This window comes from Microcebus murinus, chromosome 19 (assembly GCF_040939455.1).
Source record: "Microcebus murinus isolate Inina chromosome 19, M.murinus_Inina_mat1.0, whole genome shotgun sequence".
In the NCBI taxonomy this organism is placed as follows: domain Eukaryota; kingdom Metazoa; phylum Chordata; class Mammalia; order Primates; family Cheirogaleidae; genus Microcebus; species Microcebus murinus.
Genome location: NC_134122.1, coordinates 24,114,124 through 24,134,936, shown reverse-complemented (window position 1 = coordinate 24,134,936; position 20,813 = coordinate 24,114,124). Strand labels below are relative to the sequence as shown.

Here is a 20,813-nt window from a genome sequence, read left to right as displayed (position 1 = left end):
GCTTACAGTGGGTTGTAATCTTTTTGCAGGTGGAGGGTATTCCTCGATGTTGATGGCTGCTAACTGATCAGGGTGGTGGTTGCTAAGGTTTGGGTGGATGTGGCAGTTTCTTAAAATAAGACAACAATGAAGTGTGCTGCATCAATTGACTCCTCCTTTTCTGTGCCATGCGATGCTGTTTGATAGCATTTTACCCACAGTAGAACTTCTTTCAAAAGTAGAGTCAATTCTCTCAAACCCTGCTGCTGCTTTATCAATCAAGTTTATGTAATATTCTAAATCCATTGTTGTCATTGCAACAATGTTCATAGCATCTTCACTAGGAATAGATTCCATCTCAAGAAACCACTTTCTTGGCTCATCCATAAGAAGCAACTCCTCATCTGTTAAAGTTTTATCATGAGATTCTAGCAATTCAGTCACATTTTTAGGCTCCACTTCTAATCATAGTTCTCTTGCTATTTCTACCACATCTGCAGTTACTTTCTCCTCTGAAGTCTTGAGCCTCTCAAGGTCATCCATGAAGGTTGGAATCAACTTCTTTGAAACTCCTGTTAATTTTGATATTTTTACCTCCTCCCATAAATCATGAATATTCTTAATGGCACCTATAATGGTGAATCCTTCCTAGAAGGTTTCCAATTTACTTTGCCCAGCTCCATCAGAGGAATCACCGTTTATGGCAGCTATAGCCTTACAATATGTATTTTGTAAATAATAAGACTTGAAAGTCAAAATTACTCCTTGATCCATGGGCTGCAGGGTGGATGCTGTGTTAGCAGGCATGAAAATAATATCTATCTCCTCATACATCTCAATCAGTGCTCTTGGGTGACTAGGTACATTGTTAATAAGCAGTAATGTTTTAAAAGGAATCTTTTTTCTGAGCAGTATGTCTCAACAGTGGGCTTAAAATCCATCCTAGATAGAAGCAACAGAAGGCACTTGTCTACTCTGAGAATCTGCTGTTTAGTGTAGCCACTTTCATCAGTGATCTTAGTAAGATCTTCTGGACAACTTGCTGCAGTTTCTACCTTAGCACTTGCTGTTTCACCTTGTACTTTTATGTTATGGAGACAGCTTCTTTCCTTAAACCTTATGAATCAACATCTCCTAGTTTCCAACTTTTCTTCTACAGCTTCCTCACCTCACCTCAGCTTTCACAAAATTGAAGAGAATAGCACCTTGTTCTAAATTAGGCTTTGGCTTGAGAATGTTGTGGCTGGTTTGATCTTCTATCCAGACCACTCACACTTTATCCATATCTGCAATAAGGCTGTTTCACTTTCTTATCATTTGTGTGTTCGCTGCAATAGCACTTTCAGTTTCCTTCAAGAACTTCTCCTTTGCATTCACAACTTGCCCAAGTGGTTGGTGAAACAGGCCCAGCTTTCAGCCTATCTTGGCTTTCAACATGCCTTCCTCCCTAGCTTAATCATTTCTAGCTTTTGATTTAAAGTGAGAGACATGCATGTGACTCTTTTTTCACTTGAACAATTAGAGGCCACCATAGGGTCATTAATTTGCTTAATTTCAACATCGTTACATCTCAGAAAATAGGGAGGCCAAAGAAGAGAGAGAAAGACGGGGGAATGGCTGGATGTTGGAGCAGTCAGAACACACACAACATTGATTGATTAATTTCACCACCTTATATGAGCACAGTATGTGATGCCCCCCAAAATTATAATAGCAACATTAAAGATCACTGATCACAGATCACCATAATAGATATTAAAATAATGAAAACGTCTGAAGTATTGTGAGAATTGCCAAAATATGACAAAGAGAATGAAGTGAGCACATCCCACTGGGAAAATGGCACCAACAGATCTGCTCAACACAGGGTTGCCTCAACCTTCAATTCATTAAAAACACGGTATCTGCAAAGTGCAATAAAACAAGGTATGCCTTATGTTAGAAATACAAACCACTTCTTTAAACGATAAGTTTTGGTTATCTGGAAAATTAAGCTTTGTGAAATCCTTGACTAACCCATCAATAACGGATAAATGAGGCTTTAATATATTCTGAATCCATTTCAGAAACTCTTATCTGATGGGAATAGATTGCATCTAGGCATTTCTCTGCCAACTTTGAAAGGAGATAAATGATCAGCAGAGTGACTCACAGACAGTGATATGCAGACAGGGTGACAAATGAAAGGTCCCAGAGAACAATGGAAAGAAGCCCAGTGCTGAGTCACTTTGTAATTTAAAGAGAATGGGGGTGGGGGATCACCATCAGGCAAATCATACTACAATAATATCAGAAATGAAAAATAACAAAAGAACAAAAACCTGGACTGTACGGGAAGGAGATTAAGCGAGCTGTGTGTGAGGAAAACAGTTTAGAAAAAGACTCAAGAGAAAGCAATTGGTAAAATTGTGGCTGCAGGGGGGAATTGCTCTGGCAGAAGAGGATCAGATAAGTATTTTTCTATATAGAAAGCATTGCCCCTTTAATGCACAAATGATGACTTGGTCAAACCCATCTTCTTTGACTTCACTCTGAGGATGAAGATGATGGGGGCTTGATAACTCTGGAAAACGTATTAAATTGTTCACTCCTTATTATGGCTTTGTCAGAAGTGGTTTTATTGAAAGAAACCTCTCCGACTGCCTCAGGATCTGAGTCTTCAGAAGGTCAGCTTCGTAAATTGGGTTTTCTCTGTACTCCAGGCTGATGAGAATTAGTCTCTGATTTCAGGAGGATAGATGCAATGCTAATTGGGTCTTTAAATGATTTAACAATTAATCAATCCATAAAGCCTTAGGAGCCCAGTCTCTCTGGTGTGCTCAATGCAGCAAGACGCTTTGGGGGATACAGAGTCATCCCAGAGACCAGCTTCTGCCCTTGTGCCACCAGCACACTAATAGGAAAGATGCTACTAAAACAAGGGGTGACCAGTGTTTAACGATGAAGTGTGTTGTTAATTTATAGGATACATCATGGAACCATCTGGAATTTTAGAAGCTTCTTGTCTCAGGGAGGGGATTGAGGCAGAGCCCTCATAAATTAGTCCTCCTCAGTGGCGCACAGTGCAGCGTCCCATTTTTACTCGGAGAGTAGAGTGAGGCTTACTCAGACACTTACTGGGCCCTGCTATACTCCTGGCACTGCTCCAGGCACTGAGGGCTGCAGGCCAAGCAGACACATCCAGTGTCCAGCGTCACACGGCCATATGAACATGAGCAGGAATAAAGCAGGGTAGAGGAGAGAGACGTCCCGGCCTCAGGAGGCCAGGGTGTTGTTGATGACGGGAGGAATGGCATTCTTGTATAAGATAGAAATAACCGCATGCCCATCCTCAGCTGGGTTCCACGCCAGGTTTACAAACACTGGTTCACACAACCCTCAGGACAGTCCTTTAGGGGGCACAATGCAATGCTCAGTTTACAAGTTGAGAAAACCGAGGCTGAGATATGAGGCTACCAGCCCAAAGTCACATGAGGACTAAGAGGTAGGCAGGAACTCCCACCCAATCTCACCCGTAGGTGGCTCTGTGGCCCTGCCATGACTGTCAAGGGTGTGAGGTGGGGTCAAGGGATTGCCCCTTCAACCAGGCTTAAATGAGCCAAAGTTTAGTGCTAAAGTACAAGCCATGGAGCAAACAAACAGGAGAACATGCCTACGGATGGTCTATTTTTGAAAATCTCACTTCTAATGTTCCTAATTTCTGTATTTAACAAAGTAGCTTTTAACTGAAGTGGAGAGGCAAGGGGAAAAAAGGCTTACAGGCTTTTCTGAAGGACATTGTTTAGCCATAAGTACCTCTCAGTCCCTTCTGCAATATGAGATTTTTTTCTTGCCTTTTTTTTTTTTTTTGTCATCTGAGTAAAATATGGAAATGTTACTGAGCTCCATTTGAAAGTTCTCAGAGAAGCCCAGAATGCCCTGCGATCGTGGATTATTATTATTATCATTACTATTGTCATTGCTGATGTTGTAAAGTCACGTCCTATTTGGATCTAAAGACATGTCACAAAAGAGCCTACAACTTTCCCCATCCATTTAGATCTTGGGCAGCAGAGTTCATTACACTAACAAGTCACAAGGAACAACTGTATATTCCAAATCAATTCTGTAACCAGTTGTACCCAAATTGGTTTGAATCACAAATCTGCAAATATTTCTATATTTAGCGATGAGGTGTTTTACCATTACAGAAAGCCTATTATTTTATACATACAGCAACATTTGCTGAAAAATGTATTTTACTTAGAGAAAATCAAATAAGCAAATAGTAGGCAAGATATGTAAATCAGTAGAACATAAAAATTGTGCAGAATAAAAAGAATGTGCTTTATTGGAAGTATGCAATTTGGCTTCTGCTGACAGAGTCTTTATGAACTGCTAACACTTATTTATTTGATATCAACGATGGATGATCTAAGGGTTCTCAAAGGTAGTTTTAAAAATGTGAATAGCACAATAGATTATATGAATTCCTCCAACATTACCAAAATGGAAAATAAAAACCAAACAAACAGTCCTCAACTGGAGATACAGAAGGCAGGAGGAGAGGCAGGAGCAGAGCATCCAGGGCGTCCAGGCACTGACCGCCAGGCTTTGGATAGAGCAATGTGGGCTTGTGCATTTATCCAAGGGGTGCCAAGGGCACACCAGCACTGAAGGTGGGGGGTCAGGAGGGGCTGCCAGTGGCTCTGACATACACACATTCAGTCATCCAGCCATGCATCCAACCAGCCAACCGACCAGCATATACTTATATACCTATTGCGTACCCATCACTGTGTCAGGCACTCAAATGCAAACCTGTGTCATCAAATGCTTCTCCCTCAGAAGGAGGAGGAACCTGAGGATGTGCTCAGGCCCCCACCCCCACCCCCAGTGTGCCCAATGTGAAGGGGCAGGGTGGGCCAGGTGCGGGGAAGAACTGCAGGAGGCATCCTGGCGTCATGTGGCAGGAAGCGATCCTATAGATGAATTCCAAGGATTCAGATAAAGCTGGCAGAAGACACAGGCAAGCCAAGCTGCAAGGGCAGCAGATGGCTGAGGCCCATGGGAAGGGCAGGGAGAGCCAGAGGCAGGGGCTCCGATGCCTATAGGTAGGGGCTGAGAGATGTTCCTCCCAGGCACATTCCCAAAGCTGAGAACCATCTGTGTGACAGCCTTGCAGCTAGTCCTCTGGGGCCACAAGGACGCCTGTGTCTTCATGACTAACTGGGATGACCTTTGCTCCCAACAGGTGACTAATGTCGAAAGAGAACAAGGAGTCATCCTGGAGAGAGACAGAGCAGGAGGTGGAATGAAATATTTTTTCAGGTACTGAAGGTATAACAGGGCTTTCTGGAGTGGCTGCTACACATCATTAACTTTTTAAATTCCACAAATAGAGGCTACAGGAAAGCAGTTAGTCTCTTTACTCATTCACACACACGCAACAAACACAGAAGGCCATGTGCTCAGCACTTGCAAGCATTTTTTTTCCACTTTTAATCCTCTCAGCTGGAGTCTAGAGATTCAAAGATAAATGAGACATGGCCTTTGTGCTCAAAGTGTTCAAATTCTATTTTTAGGGAATGATTTTTGTATATAGAATCTTTCCTGGATGAAGGTGGGTAGAGTCCAGTAAGAAAAATTACTCAAAATTGCCTTTTTCTAATGGCCCAGCATGTCAAACGTTAACCAGGGATGGATGGGCTGGCATGTGCCCCTGGAGGCGGTGGGGGCCCTGACAACTCCTCAGCTTTGATTCTTTATTTTCAGGTTTTATTTTTGTACTCATGGACTCCAGGAGTATTTGAGAAGGCACAACTTTTAAAAAGCAAATAAATACATGTCAGAAAAATAAAATTTGTCAGCAGGCATTTCAGTTTCCTGTTCCATGAATAAAGAGGGAGTTGAGGAAGAGAGAGAGAAAAGACAGAGGAGATCGATGGTTTCCCACCCAGGCTCTCTGGACCCCCAGTAAGGTCTGGATTGGAAGTAATGGGCAGCTGCTTGCTGTTTTCAGGATTTCAAAAGACTTAAAGGAAAATATCTATTTTCCCATGGAGAGGCAGCAGGGACTAACTTAACTTGAACTCGGAGTCTAGTTGGCGTTCACCTCCATGGACTGATCTTGGCATTTTTCACTGATCGGAAGCTCTGATGGGCATTAACGGAAAAATGAACTTACTGTTACTTAAATGCAATGTGGTAAACAGTCTGTCGGGCTAAGGTGTCAAATGGGGAAAATATGACGTAAGGGCTCAATGGGGACAAAAAATAACAATCAGACTGTCTACACACCAAAGATGACACATTTTGATTTTGAAGTTTTACAATAAGCAAAATATCCTGTCACTGGACACGGCTATGTGATATGACGTGGCTATGTGGCCTCTGACTGCTGACTTGGGACACAATTGGGCATCATACATGTTAAGTGGTAGTTACTTGCAAGAGTGCTGGCTGAATGCAGAAATGCAGATAATTAAGAACTGATTAACACCAAACATTGAATTACTCACATCACTTCTAGCCGGGCTGTTCTGGAATCATTCCCTCCTTCGGATATAATTTCACAGGTGTAGTCACCGATGTCACCTGACCAAGTCTGGCTAATAAGAAGGGACCCGTCCTTCTCCACCACAATTCTAGAACTGCTAGATGGAGTGATGACCACATTGTCCTTCCTCCAAACATAGCTGTGGGCCAAGCAAAAGTCTAGAGTTACGAAACCTGTAAGTACAGAATCACTGGTCCTTCTTGTTTGTTAAAAAGCAAGCAACTGACAGCCTTGTGAATATACTAACAACCACTGAATTATGTTCTTTAAAATGGTGAATTTTATAGTATGTGAATTATGCCCAAAAAAAGAAAAGAAAAGAAAAAACAGATAAGGCCGAGCGCTGTGGCTCACGCCTGTAATCCTAGCTCTTGGGAGGCCGAGGCGGGCGGATTGCTCAAGGTCAGGAGTTCGAAACCAGCCTGAGCAAGAGCGAGACCCCGTCTCTACTATAAATAGAAAGAAATCAATTGGCCAACTGATATATATATATAAAAAATTAGCCGGGCATGGTGGCGCATGCCTGTAGTCCCAGCTACTCGGGAGGCTGACGCAGAAGGATCACTCGAGCCCAGGAGTTTGAGGTTGCTGTGAGCTAGGCTGACGCCATGGCACTCACTCTAGCCTGGACAACAAAGCGAGACTCTGTCTCAAAAAAAAAAAAAAAAAAAAAGAAAAAACAGATAATACAAAAATAGATGCTAAAGTTAAAAACAGGACAATGAAAATGACTGACAACATCTGTCTGAGCGTATGTTTTAGAGATGGGGTGTGCAGCATCATCTGCATGCCTGTCACCTGATAAAACTGCACCTGACATTCCTGCCCCAGAATGTTCCTGGAGGACAAGAGTATTGTCTAGACAGGAGGCAACAATTATTTAAAAATCTCCAGAGTAGAATTACCCAACTCATGAAAAAAAAAAATCACACCCCCTAAACATATTTTCTTAAAATCCAACCATTCTGGCAGATGGTCCTTAAAACTGCATTTCTTTCTCATTTAATCTTTATCTATAGCAATTGTAGCACATTTTTCTTTTCAAATATATAATCAATTAAGAGCCTGTTCTGTCTATAGATGTCCACGGGCAGGGCCACTACTCACTGCTAGATGGGATGAAAGTGATCAGGTTTTCCAAATGTACCCAGCTCTTTAAATCCATCATATTCAAAGAGCACAGACATTTATAAACTACTTATCTGAAATTACTCTGAGACAGAACAGGACTAATCCACAAAAAGGAAATGAATAGGTTGCTCACTCTGGGGTGCAGCCTGAAATTGTCATGTAGGGCCTGGTGCTCCTTGGGACAGAGAAACCCTGGGACCAGGGGTGCCCAAGAGTGAATAATCCAGTTCCTTTTCAGGAAGTGGTCTCCAATTTAATCACATATACAAAGCTACAAGAAAACCACAAAGATCCAAAGGGACTCTTTTTGAGCTCTCAGAATAGCAGAAAACCTGACTTATTGGAAATCATATTCCAAATCATTTAGAAAGGAATGAATTCTTTTCTAGAAATGACAATTATCTCTTAGGAAAGCCCCCAACGATTTTTCAGGTAATCTTTAACTTGCTAGTTTTTGTTTGTTTTGTATTGCATTCAGCATCCTTGTAACTAAACAAAGCTTGGTTTTTGAGCCCTGGGAAATTCTAGAGAATCAGGTGGAGATATGGAAATTTATGATTTGCCAAACACCTGCTCAAGAAGAGTGAGAGAATGGCTTAGCTCCGAATCCAGTTAATGACATATATGTCAAAGCCATCCCCTCTGCTCAGAATAAAATGTCCCCAAAAGCAGGAAAGCATCTTGAATCCACCCATTTGGCTAACTGTGTGCTTTTTGGGCTACAGCCAGAGTGAAAATACTATGATGATTGGATTTTTCTTTTTTGATTTATTTTCTTTTTTCAGGCTGATTCTGAAAATCAAAAACTATTCTGAAAGTGGCTGCTCTTTGGGAAAAAGCTTACCACTGACAGCCGCCTGTCTGCTGCCATGCATTCACCTGAAATGTCATATTTTTCACTGTTACTCTCTGAGCCCGAATTCAAAGACAGGATATTGCAAATCCTTTAGAAAATCCTCAAGTTATCTAATTTCCTTCTTTGTGTATATTTTCTGCTAAGTGTGTTAGGTACTGTGGTTGCCTTTCTTCCACGTGCAGGTTTCCCTCGCTCCCCATTTCACAATGAAACTATCCTTGGAGTAAGAAAACCCCTCTTGAGTACCAAATAGCCCCCATGTAAACACTGCTGAAATCCTATTCGATCCCTCTGGATTTTTCTCTCATTAAGTATCAGCCTCTGACAAGTACGTTTTACAGATAGTGTATTAACCTTGGCAGAAAAAATCATGAAACGCTGTATTGAAGTCATGAAGTGGAACATAGCTCACTGTAAATAATACATAAGGCTGGAGTGGAAAATGGGATTTGTGTGATTAATGACAGAGCCCATGACTATAAGATGCCGTAATCAGGGATCTGCAGCTGAAATCAAAGTTCCCCAAATTCTTCCTTCTCATCTCAACTTCACTTCATAAGCTCATAGCATATTAACAAGCCCCAGGCATTGTAACTGACTGGGCCAACCTGAGCAAAATCCGAGGGTCATGTGTGGCCCCACAGCGCAGCGTGGCTGTAGTCCCCTTAATTACTACTCGGTCCTCAGGAGGGTGGACGATGATCGTTCGGTCTGAAAAAACACAAGTTACAATTCAGATGAAGGATGGGTGTGAGAGTTTCTGCCCTCAGGAGGATAATGAATTGGTCATCTAACATCAAATCCTCCAGGTTTTCTCTTATCTTGGCAGAACAAGTGCAAATGGAAGTGCTCAGAAACGTCCAGAGCATTGAAAACAAGCCTTTCCACATTGCAGCAAAGTCAGTCAACCCAACTGGCCCCCCTAAGTCCTCTTTAACCTCAAACACTCCAGAAGACAATGAGCATGGCAGATCATATGCAAATATTTATTAGGTTCTATGCACTTGCTTAAAATCTAGATTCTAATTAATCTAGATTCAAGTTAATCCTCATTCTAGTAATGTCTAATGCTTGCATAGCAGTTTGTGACTTTGCCAAGTGTTTTCGTTTATATTGTTTTATTTAATCCTCACAACAATCTTGTGAGAGCTGTTATATCACTACTCCCAGTTTTCAGGAATGAGAATAGATGGCTCTGCGTGGACCTGAGGCAGCTGGAGCCATGTGTCCTGCATCACACACAGCCCTGAGGGAGATGCTGCTCTGGTGCCAAGAACAGAGCCCGGAGCTTGGGAGTCACAAGGCTAAATTCAAGACCTGCTGTTAATGGTGCATCCAGAAAAACATCTCTGGGTCTTGGTTTTCTCGTCTGTGAAAGGGGATGTTAACATCACTAATGGCTGTACAGAGAAAAGTAGGTAAAGTAAGGAAATGTTCTGTAAGCCACCACGGTGTTATACCAGGCATTCTAGTGTTGTTATGACTTTGAATCTTTGCAGATCCACAACATTTTCTGGAGAGTGATCTACAGAGATTCAGATATTACTTTTTCGTAAGCTTTTAAAGGTACGGTTAATGTTTAGGGATAAATGATGAATCATAAGTGGCTGACTCAAATGGAACAAAACTTCTTTTTTAGTGCTTGACAATATAGTGGGAATTTGGATTAATTTCTTTTCAATTCATGATATTTTTAGAACACCTAATAAATTAGAGTCATTTACAAAGTGGATATACTACATGATAGAGAACGCTAAACAAATATGAAATAAAGAACAATGATTTAGTTATTTTTAAGAATGGCATTTTAATGAATTATTCACTCAAGCAAGTTAAAACTTTCTTTGCTCATACAGATAGCTTCATGAAAGTCTGTTAGTGAGCATTCTTTTGCTTTTTTGAACAGACGTGTTTTTAGTAATACAGATTTGGATGAAGCAGAGAGGAAAAAGCATATTGGCAATTGAAGCTAAAAAGGGCGGGGGATTAAGTGTTCCAATTCTTATGTTTCAGAGAAAAATCTATTCTGCACTTCAGAAACCTGCATTATCGGTAAAATAAGAATGGCAAAAGCTAGAGAAACAATAAAGATTTTTTTTTTAGTTTACTCCCTGATACATAAGAAGCACTCATTGTTAATATACTAGAAGTGTTTTAGTTTATCAGAATAATAGTATAGAAAAATATACATTCTTTGGGATTTTAATTTGTAATTCAGTTTTCTTATAAAATGCCTATAAAATTAACCAATACATCAATTTTGTTATTTGAGCTAGTTTGGTATAATATCCCTACTCTAATGACTTTAAAAAGTCAATCTTTTATCTCTCCTGAAACGTCCCCATTAAATCTTTGAATACATTTTCTAATTATTCTTTTAGAAACTGAAAAATTAATTGCTCAACAGATTTCTATAAATAAGTTGTAAAAATAATCATTCTCTTTTGATTAAATTAGAAAGTCCAAGGGCATACTGACATCCCCTGAGCAAGATGACATGATGATTAAACCATGATTAATAGAAGGTTCACATAGACCATGGTCCTTACTCCACACGATCAGTGTTGCCGTGGCGTTCAGGGATCCCTCTGAGTTAGCTGCGTAGCAGGTATAGTTGCCAGCGTCCTGGATGAAGACGGGGCTTATCTGAAGACCTCCAGATTCAAGAAGCATGAACCTAGGAATCTGGACAGAGCCACTGGCCAAAATGTGGTTTTCTGGAGAACAGTAAACAGGGATGATAGAGCCACAACAATTGAAAGAAAGGAAGATAACGTTCAGAGCCATAACCAAGAAAATAACTTACAGATTAAACATTTTATGCACACAAATAACTAAAGTAGTTTATTTTAGCATTGTTTAGAATAACATAAACCAAGAACACCTTAATTGTTCAATAGAGAGATTTGGTTAAACAAAATTTGATCCAGGTATGTGATTGCTACCTTTGGGTGATTGGCTTTCATTTTTCTTTATATTTATATGCATTTGAAAATTTTCTATATAAAGTTATTACATTCGAAATCAGGAAAGAGAAAGAAGAAAATGTATAAAAGAAAAACCTATTCTTATTGATCTGTAGTTTCTCAGATCTTTATGTATATAAGTTGTGTCTGAATGTGCTGAGTTGTACCCTTTGGGACTTGAGAAGCCACCATTCAGTTTTCTGGTAGCATGGAAAAGATATAAATATAGTCCGCCAAGTACTGGATTGGTTAATCCATGTGAATCAACACAATTCAGCACAGAGAAGATAAGAGTGGACGTGTCACTGCTCAATCGGTGACACTTGTGAAAGGGCTGTGAGAACTGCAAAGGCAGCCTGTGATGTTGATGTCACTCTTCACAGGGATCGAAAACACAGATGGAGCTAAGCTTTACTCATCAAACTGGAGAGGGCATGAAACAATGCTGTGCTAGAAGTATATTTCTTTCTTATATAAAAAAGGACATGATTCTAAGGAAGAATTTCTTTATTTCACACATTGGAAAACTGAGTCCTAGCAGCATTACTTCACATCCAATACTTAACATTTTAGGTCCGGGTGTGGTGGCTAGCACATGTAATCCCAGCATTTTGGGAGGCCAAGGCATGAGGATCACTTGAGGGTAGGGGTTTGAGACTAGCCTGGGCAACAGAGCAAGACTCTGCCTCCACAAAAATAAAAAAATCAAAGAATTATCCAGGCATAGTAGCACATGCTTGCAGTCCCAGCTACTTGGGAGGCTAAGGAGGAGGATCACTTGAGTCTAGCAGTTTGAGGTTGCAGTGGGCTATTATTGTACCACTGTACTCCAGCCTGGGCAACAGAGCAAGACTCTGTCTCAAAAAAAAAAAAAAAAGAAAAAGAAAAAGAAAGAACATTTTAAGAAACCCTAAAATAGGCATAAGGCACTCTATAAAGAGCTTACTTAGGTCAAAGAGAGTGGCATACACGATTCTTTTTCTTTTTTTACTTTCTGTTTCCTTTTCCGGAAGGCAAGGGTCTTTTCTGTCCTATTTATCCTTGCACCCTTGGCATCTTGCAAATAACCATTCAATGAATGGTTATTTAATCTTTACTGAGTGAGTAAATGAAGGGATAAATAAACAAGAGTGAGAATAATAAACACAACCATTGGCCCAATGGGTTCACTTTCCGCATTGGCCACGCTGTTTCGGAGAACGGAAGCCACCTACCTCTCTTCCATGTGATGGCAGGTTTGGGAGCCCCAGACACCTCACACCTCAGAATGGCTGTCATCCCGTCAGTAACTGTGGTGTCCCCAGGACGCTGGGTGAACACTGGAGCTATATCTGGGTAGAGGAGTTAAACAATGAAATGATCAGTACATCGTCCCTCAGAGATGCTCACGCCAGCCCGGTGGAGTATTCCATATGGGCTTTATAGAGCCAATCACAGAGAAAACTGCAGCAATAAAAAATGAAAACCTTTCAGGAGCGACTATAACCCTCCATTATTCGTCTCCCAGGAATTACCTATCTTTGTTTATAACCTAAAGAGAAAATATAGTCTCCTAATATAATGGATACACAAGTAGGAAGTGTAGGGGCCCAGGAAGGACAGTTTTAAATGGATGTTAAAACAGGAGACACATTTATTTAAATAAACCAAACAAACTGCTTTTGTTCTTTGCATAAAAGGGGAAAAAAAGCTAATTTTTGAATGTAAAATGTCATCCACAAGATGATACTTTCACATTTTCTAGGATCTGCTCTGAAAGTTAAAATAATCTGATTTCAAAGACTTCAATAAAGACCAATTTCTGGGAGGTGCTGTGAGCCCCAAGGGTCAGTGCCCCTGTTCATGGTGATCTTTGTGTCCCAAATCTGTGGACAGGACTCAAGAAGCCCAGGGCTCAACCACTGCCTCTACGTTATCCCTGAGAACCACAGCAAGTCCTAGCGACTCCACCTCCAGGGCACATGCTGAAGCCTCCCCCTCACCCAAGACCACTCGAGTCCCAGATCTTACCAGGAGGACGCAGAGCCTCCTAACTGGTCTCCATGCCACTGCGCTTGCCTCACGGTCCATGCGACACCCAACCTTTGGGGTGCCCCTTGAAGGCTACAAAGGACTTCATGCCCTGCCCTTGGCCCGCTCAGAGCTCCTGAAGCCCCCAGGCCCCCAACCCTGCTTATCCCCCACCAAGGGCCCCTCCCCCCAGGCCATCTTGCTCATTGTCAGGCTCCTTATCAGGCTTTTTCCCACCTGCCTCCCTTTATCTGCACATGCCTAGTGTGTCCCCCACCCTGTGATATGCCTGTCTCCAAGATTTCACTCAACTGGCTCCTTCTTGCCTTCAGGTCTCACCCCAGAGAGCTCCTCTCTGTGCAGGGAGACTCCTGCTCACTGTGCCGCTCACCACAGCACCCTGGCAGATGGAAGACACTGGGCCCTGCTGTCCTTCTCCCCCCTCCAGGACCCCCTGTCCTGGAAGCATGGGAGCCTCACCTACCTTCCTCATAGCTGTACCCCCAGAGCCTAACCCACTGTGCTCGACACAGATGCTCAAGGACCATTTGCTAAATGAATGAACAAACATTGATTTTCTTAACACATATTTTCCTTTCATTAAAGGTATTTTATTTTGTTTTATCTTTTAAAGGTATTTTAATTTGATGAAAAAATCATTTTGTAAAACTCTGTACTTACAGAAGAGATAACTTAGCATTATCATAATCATTTATTTATTTGTTCACTCAACAATTGCCATGGTAACCAGATTAAGCAGCACCTGCATTTAAATTTCCAATCTGACCTGAGGAGCACCTATACACTGGGCTGGATTGGTTCTATTTCAACAGATGGGGAAACGGAGGTTGAGAGAGGCAATGAGACGTGCTCTGGGTCACCTTCCTTCCCGATGCCCAGGTCTCTCACTGGAATGGGGGTTGGAAACTACAGCCTGTGGGCCAAATCCAGCCTGTTGCCTATTTTTGTAAATGAAGTTTTATTGGAACACAGCCACTCCCATTCACTTAGAACTGTCTGTGGCTGCTTTTTCATGCTGCTATAGCAAATTTGAGTAGTTAATGGCAGAGACCATGTCCTTCAAAGCCTAAAATTTTTACTGTCAGGCCCTTTGCAGAAAAAGCCTACTGATCCCTGCCCAGAACATCCTGGCCCACTACTGAAAGACAGGCTTTAAATAATTATAAGTGCTCAAAACTCAGTTTCTCATGTAAGGACCTGATATTATTTCTACTGCTTGAAACAATATTTGGTCCCTATGCTCCAAACTGGAGCACAAACTTGACTACTGGGTAAGATTCAAGGAAGTGGCCCCTAGTTTATGAAAACACATGTATGGATCTTTAAATAGTTTGTCAGTCTCTTCACAAGCCCTGGCTGTAAAAGCCAACAGCCATGCGCACAATGGCATTGATTTGCTTTCTCAAATAGCTCTCACACCTGAGGATATCAGCATTTTGCTTCCAAAAGGGCAAACATGAAAGGTATAATTCCGTAATCACTAAATTCCACTTCATTTTAGAACAATATTATACAACTATGGAAGATTAGAAAGAAAACCCACAGATACAATGAAAGCCTTTACTTTTATTTTATTTTTCAAAGACAGAGTGCCAAGGTATTTCTGTTAATGGGATAATAAAAGAAACTCACAAAAGAACTATAATTGTTCAATAAAACTAAAATAGAGAATGAATATAAAAATAGCAAAAAAGATCAAAAGAAAAAGATTAGGAGTAAACTATTCATTCAAAAGCCCTTCCATTTCCACCCAGGAAAATGGGGTATTTTTTTTCTACTTCTCCTCAAGAAAGAGGAGGGCTTGGTGCAGGAGGAAGCAAGGTTCTCATAAGGACAGCGAGTGCTCAAGGGATCGGGGAACAGCCAGGCATCTTCACTACTCATGGGTTTTAGCAGAGCTTCTCTATGGGACCCACAAGTGGGCTAAGACATGCCTGTGGTGTGGCTCTCCTGTCTGGCCACCTCTGGCCACATCATCCTGCCCATTTATCTCAGGGGGAGGAACGGATACCACCATTTTTTGTGTATGTCTCAAGAGGCAAGGTTTGGGAAGCTGTGGCCTGAAGACCCAGTCCCGAGTCTGGCTTTGCAGACAGGCAGTACTCACTGGTTACATCCAGGTAGGTGTGGGTCTGGACCTCCCCTCCTTCATTGCTGGCAAAGCACTGGAAGATTCCGGAGTCCTCTGGATGCAGCTTCTGGATGCGCAGGCCTCCACTGGAGAGCACTTTGTATCGGGGGTTCTGGAGCTTGCTGATGGAGACAGCATCTTTGTACCACTGGAGGGTGGGAAGAGGGACCCCTGTGTAGGATGGAAATAAATGTCATTTTTAAAAAGTAATTCTTTCCATGAGGACTAAGGTGATGCTTTAAAGGCTAAAATGGCAATATTTTAATAGGCCTTTTCTCATCTATCATTCCTTTCAAACACCCTATAAAGAGCTTTTTGCTAATCTTATCTGAAGAAATCGATAGAGAGGCGTTCAAATACCGGGGCTGTGCGTCCTTCCAGGCTCTACTCTGAGCCCACACGGGTTTGTGATCTTGTTGGGGAACAAAGTGACGCCAAGATTCAGATGGAGACGATGGCCTCTCCTGATCTGCAGGACCCGAGCAGAGCGCGGGAAGGCACAGGCACAGGGTTACCACGGCCAGCAGCAGGATGCAGGTCAAAACCCAGGTCACCTCGGTCCGGGTACTTTACCTGTCATTGTCTCTGCTGCCTCACATACAAGTAAGGAAACACTTATGACTCCAAAAGGCTGTGAAGATTAGATGTGCACATATGGCTAGAACTCTTACAGCTGGCCGTGAGCACTCAATGGACAGTGTTGCTACTCATGACTTCACCTAACAACAATAAAAGGAGTGCCAACTTTAAAACACACTCTGTTGGAGGAGTTGGATATCACTGACCTTAACAGAATTGTACTGTATCAGAGGAGTGATTTATTAGGTTAAGCAACAAGCACAGGAGATGCATTTGGTAAAGGTCAAGGAGACACAGAAGTATTACATTGTGCACATAGGAAAAGTGGCTTGGTCCCTGAGACAGAGGCGAGTATGTTTGGAAAGGTGAGGAGAAGGGACTGCAGGTTGGCTCTGTTCTCATACCCCAAGAGTGAAGTGAGCTGAGAACATGGTGAGGAGTTAGACCGGGGGACAGGAGGGTCAGACCGAGATGAAATGCACAGTACCACTCCTCGCTGCCCCTTCCTCATCTCCACAGTGTCACAGCAGGAAACAAAGCCTCTGGTTAGTGAGGCTGGAGCTGCACACGGTCTAGCCAGCCCCACCCTGAATCAGGCTGTGGGTTGAGTCTGGGAGGGGTGTACACAGTGGGCAAAAGACAAGCTCACAAGGGAAGAAGCTGAGTTGCAAATGAAGGGACTATCCTCGGCCTGAGAGCATGAGGACCTTTGTTGCTTGTCCCCTCATGGCTGTGGTCAGTCCTGTAGTCCAGGTGCTGGTGAATGAATGCTGCCACACTGTTTCCCTGCTGGCCTTGTGTATGGGACAAGCCCTGACTGAGGAAACACGAGGCCCCTTCTCTTGGTGGCTTCTCTGGGTGGCTAGCAACAGTGGATGACTGCTTCCCAAGGACTTCTCCCTGGCCCTCCTGAAGTCAAGCAGGGCCCAGCCCACCCAGGAAGGGTAAACTGGGAAGAACAGAGAGGACTGATATAGAACTAGACTGAAGCACACAAGATCACAAAGTCCAGAAATATGGTGGGTACACGGATGACTATTGTGAGCCCATGGGAGAAGTGAGGAGATATCTAGACCTAGTTCTAGATCTCAGGTGGTTCTGTACCTCAGTTTTCCTGAATATAAAGTGGACTTAAATAAAAAACACAGCTTGATACAATTCTGTGGAAAGCACACCCAAATCCCCTGATTTAAGATGCTATGTAAGTAGGTGTAAGATGTCTACTTTAATAAATAAAGTTAATGTCATAGAATATTTCAAGATAATGTATTCTCAGATTCTGTTCTTTGCCTTAATTATGTTTCCTGTCACTTTTCATTAAATCAGGAAATTAAAAAAAAAACCATTTGAAGGTAAAAGCAAAACCAATTCATGTAAAATCTTATACTAGCAGTTACATGATGTAGCTTTCATAAAGAATAACCACTTCACATGCTGCTATAGCTTCATTGTCAAAATTAAAGGAAAGGAGTAAATTATACAACGGCAATGCAATGTTGAAAGACCTGTTCCATATATTTATACATCTATACTTAACAAGCAGTCTACTATGTAAAAATCAGGCAAAAAAAAAAAAAGAGTATTCTCTTGTCAAAGGGAGAGTTTAAGATTGTCATTTATTGAAAAATAATTGTTAGTACATAGGGAACTAGGCCTGTTTCTATTTTGGGGAAATTTAATGTCATAAACAGAAATCGTATCCCCCACAGTACTGTATACTCTGGTTTCTAAAGTATAAGCACTCTAAATATTTTATAGCTTTACATTCACAGTCTTTGGCCTTAAGAAGCTGGCACTTATACAAGAAAAAGAACAATGCAGCCACAGTAAAAGAAATATTTCCATTTGAAATGCATATTGCTCTTCTCCCACCTGTCTCTACCCCTCCCTGCAGCTGTATCAGTAGAGCTAGAACAGAGAAGAACAGACACAGGGCAGGTCTGCAGGCAGCAGCTATTGTGTGCTGACTGGGAGCTGAGAACAGAACTGCTAATGGAACAAATCCTGTGGGCAGAGGCAGGAGCCACACAAGCACAGTGGGCAGAGGAAGGGTCTCCATCTCAGGCTTTGCTGTCAGTACTATAAGGAGTAGCATCCCACTCACTTTTAGAAATGAAAAATGCCATCCTTATGGTCATATCTGCAGATCAAGGGTATTTTGTCTGCATCACAGGGCCTCAGATCTTGGGGGAAAGTCAGGTGTCCTGGCAAGAGCACAGGCTTTGGTGGCTGACAGATTTGGTTTTGGAACCTGTCTCCATCACCATATGACCCTAGGTAAGTTACTTACCAGGTATTTAATGGAAAACTCCTATATGTCAGACACTGTGCACTGATTTTACAAGAGAAATGTCACGTTTCATCTTTGTGGCTCTGTGTCTTGAGCAAGTTACTTAACTTTGCTTTCTAAGGTTTGGTTTTCATATGTGTACAATGAGATAATATCTCTCTTATGGAGCTGTTTTGAAGATTTACAAGATTGGTAGTAATCCTTACCCTCCACGTTCTTAGGGGGTTGGAGAAAATACCCATCCTTAAGATGGACAGGTAGAAATAAAAAGAAAAGGTCCTTTTCATTTCTTGACAGTTGCCAGACAACACACACAGGTTTTGTGAATGAAATTGCCTTGCAAACCCTGCCTCTCCTGGGGGTGTGGGGTAATTACCTGTGCTGCAGGCATAAAATGATGACAGTAATCAAGGCATGGGGGATGAGGGGTGGAATTACCTAAATAGCGAAGGAAAAGTTGATCCAAAGCTGAAAAGGCTAAACAAAAAAAAAAAAAAGAAGAAAGAAAAGAAAAGAAAAAGGAAAACTTGCTGTTCAAAAAATACAAAACAATCTGTTCTCCTTCAGAGCAAATCTGGTCACCAGTCCCATTCACCCCATGGATGGGAATGACTTTTCTGCCCCAAGTCTTGGAGGGTCATGCTCTTATGGAATCAGAGCCTCTCAAGGGCAGTCAACAGGACATGACTATACTCCCTCTGTCACTGCTTGGGAAAGACAGGGTGAAGCCTTCCTTTTTGGTCCCTTGGATAAGTATTATTATCCCTGTTTTACAGATGAGAAGGCAAAGCTCAGCAAAGTCAAACACCGTCCCCAAGGTCACACACCCAGTAACTGAGTTCTACTCCACTCCAAACTCTGTCCTTAACCATCACACTCAATGTCTCCCTAGAACAATGAAAATTTTGCCTTGGAAAAAGGTAGTTTTCATTCCTCCACGTCACAGCTCCTTGTCCAACAGCCTCTCCACACTCACCCATGGCTCGACATACGATGTCCACAGTTTCTTCCACTTCAACTAGAATCCGACTCTCGGGTTCAGCAGTGAAATATGGTGGCTCTTTAAACAAGAAAAAAAAATAGCCCCTAAGCAAAAGAAGGATGTGTCAGAGACCATATAGCTTAAAAGAGTTTGAGCTCCTTTTAAAACTATTTTTTAAAATTTCATCATTAGTTACCATCATACATACAAACTAGAATTCAGCGAGCAGAGGCCAAAGGCAATTTATATTCTAAGGTTTCAGAAGGCAAATTACTACTCAGGGTGATGGTTACTTTTCAGTTTATGAGCTTGAATCATGAAATATCTTAATTCACATTTTAGAAGGACTATCCCAAGAGGTTCATAAAGGTTTATATTTACAGCACAGTATTTTATAGGCTAGTTTGCTTCAGTATCTAAACTAAACACCAACTCATGAAGCATGTCAAATAAAGTGCGGTAGCAAGGCACCAGGCACCAGCCTGTATCAAGGAACAGTGCAACCTATTAACATATTTTTTAAAGTCATAGCAGTTCTTCTCCAAAATACAGATTTAATACTTCAATGGAAAGCAAAATAATAGCAAAGGAAACTATCTTTAGTAGCAAAGGAAACTCTTAACCACTTATATATCTCTATATACTCCATTCCCCTATTCAACAACAAAAAAATAATGGTTATATTAAACAATGAATTTCCTTGGAGAATAAATTGCAATATTTTTCTCAGTTTATTCAGCAAAAATTCAGCAGAGGCATGGCAAAGTTTGCAGAGTATTAAGGTGGTAGTGATTTCATTATCATGATAACAAAAAGCTGTTGCATTCACTTTCTGCATGATAATTAATTTCTGGGAACTGTCTTCCAGAGTGGTTTATTTTCATTGTAATTGTGTTGAATGTGGATAATATGGCTTGGCATGCCTCTTACATTGACTATATCTTTAAAACAAGGCAGAACCTAAAAGAGGGAAAAGAAAAATGAAAACTTAGCATTTCAAAGACATGATTAAAGAGAAAAAACTGAAGGTTTCTGAATGGAGGCAAAGTTAGGTATCAATTCTGCAATTACCTGGACCACTCAAGCAGAAACAATCTGCCTGAATTATCCACTCGGGCTGAGAGATGGCTGCAAATTCACTAGATGGAAGCAGAATCTTACTTAGTTTTTCATGTGTATAGACCAGGCCTAAAGAAACCCTTCAAAGATTTAATGTCTACCTTTTTCGAGATGGTCTTCACTGCACACTCATCTATTCCCTATTCAGCCACATTTCCTTAATCAATAGTAATGAAGGCAGCATTATTTATATTCTAACTATACAGAAGCT

General features: G+C 41.6%; 1 protein-coding gene across 1 annotated transcript in view; it reads right to left on the bottom strand.

Moving 5' to 3' along the window:
* SDK1 (sidekick cell adhesion molecule 1) overlaps positions 1-20,813 on the bottom strand; it is a 905,178-nt gene that overhangs the window by 223,869 nt on the left and 660,496 nt on the right. Inside the window, exons 8-13 of the mRNA XM_020281544.2 lie at positions 19,478-19,561; positions 15,609-15,803; positions 12,685-12,801; positions 11,054-11,221; positions 9,113-9,215; positions 6,480-6,656 (exon numbers count right to left, since the gene is read on the bottom strand). Of these exons, the coding sequence (XP_020137133.2) occupies positions 6,480-6,656; positions 9,113-9,215; positions 11,054-11,221; positions 12,685-12,801; positions 15,609-15,803; positions 19,478-19,561 (844 nt within the window). The remainder of the gene's footprint in view (positions 1-6,479; positions 6,657-9,112; positions 9,216-11,053; positions 11,222-12,684; positions 12,802-15,608; positions 15,804-19,477; positions 19,562-20,813) is intronic.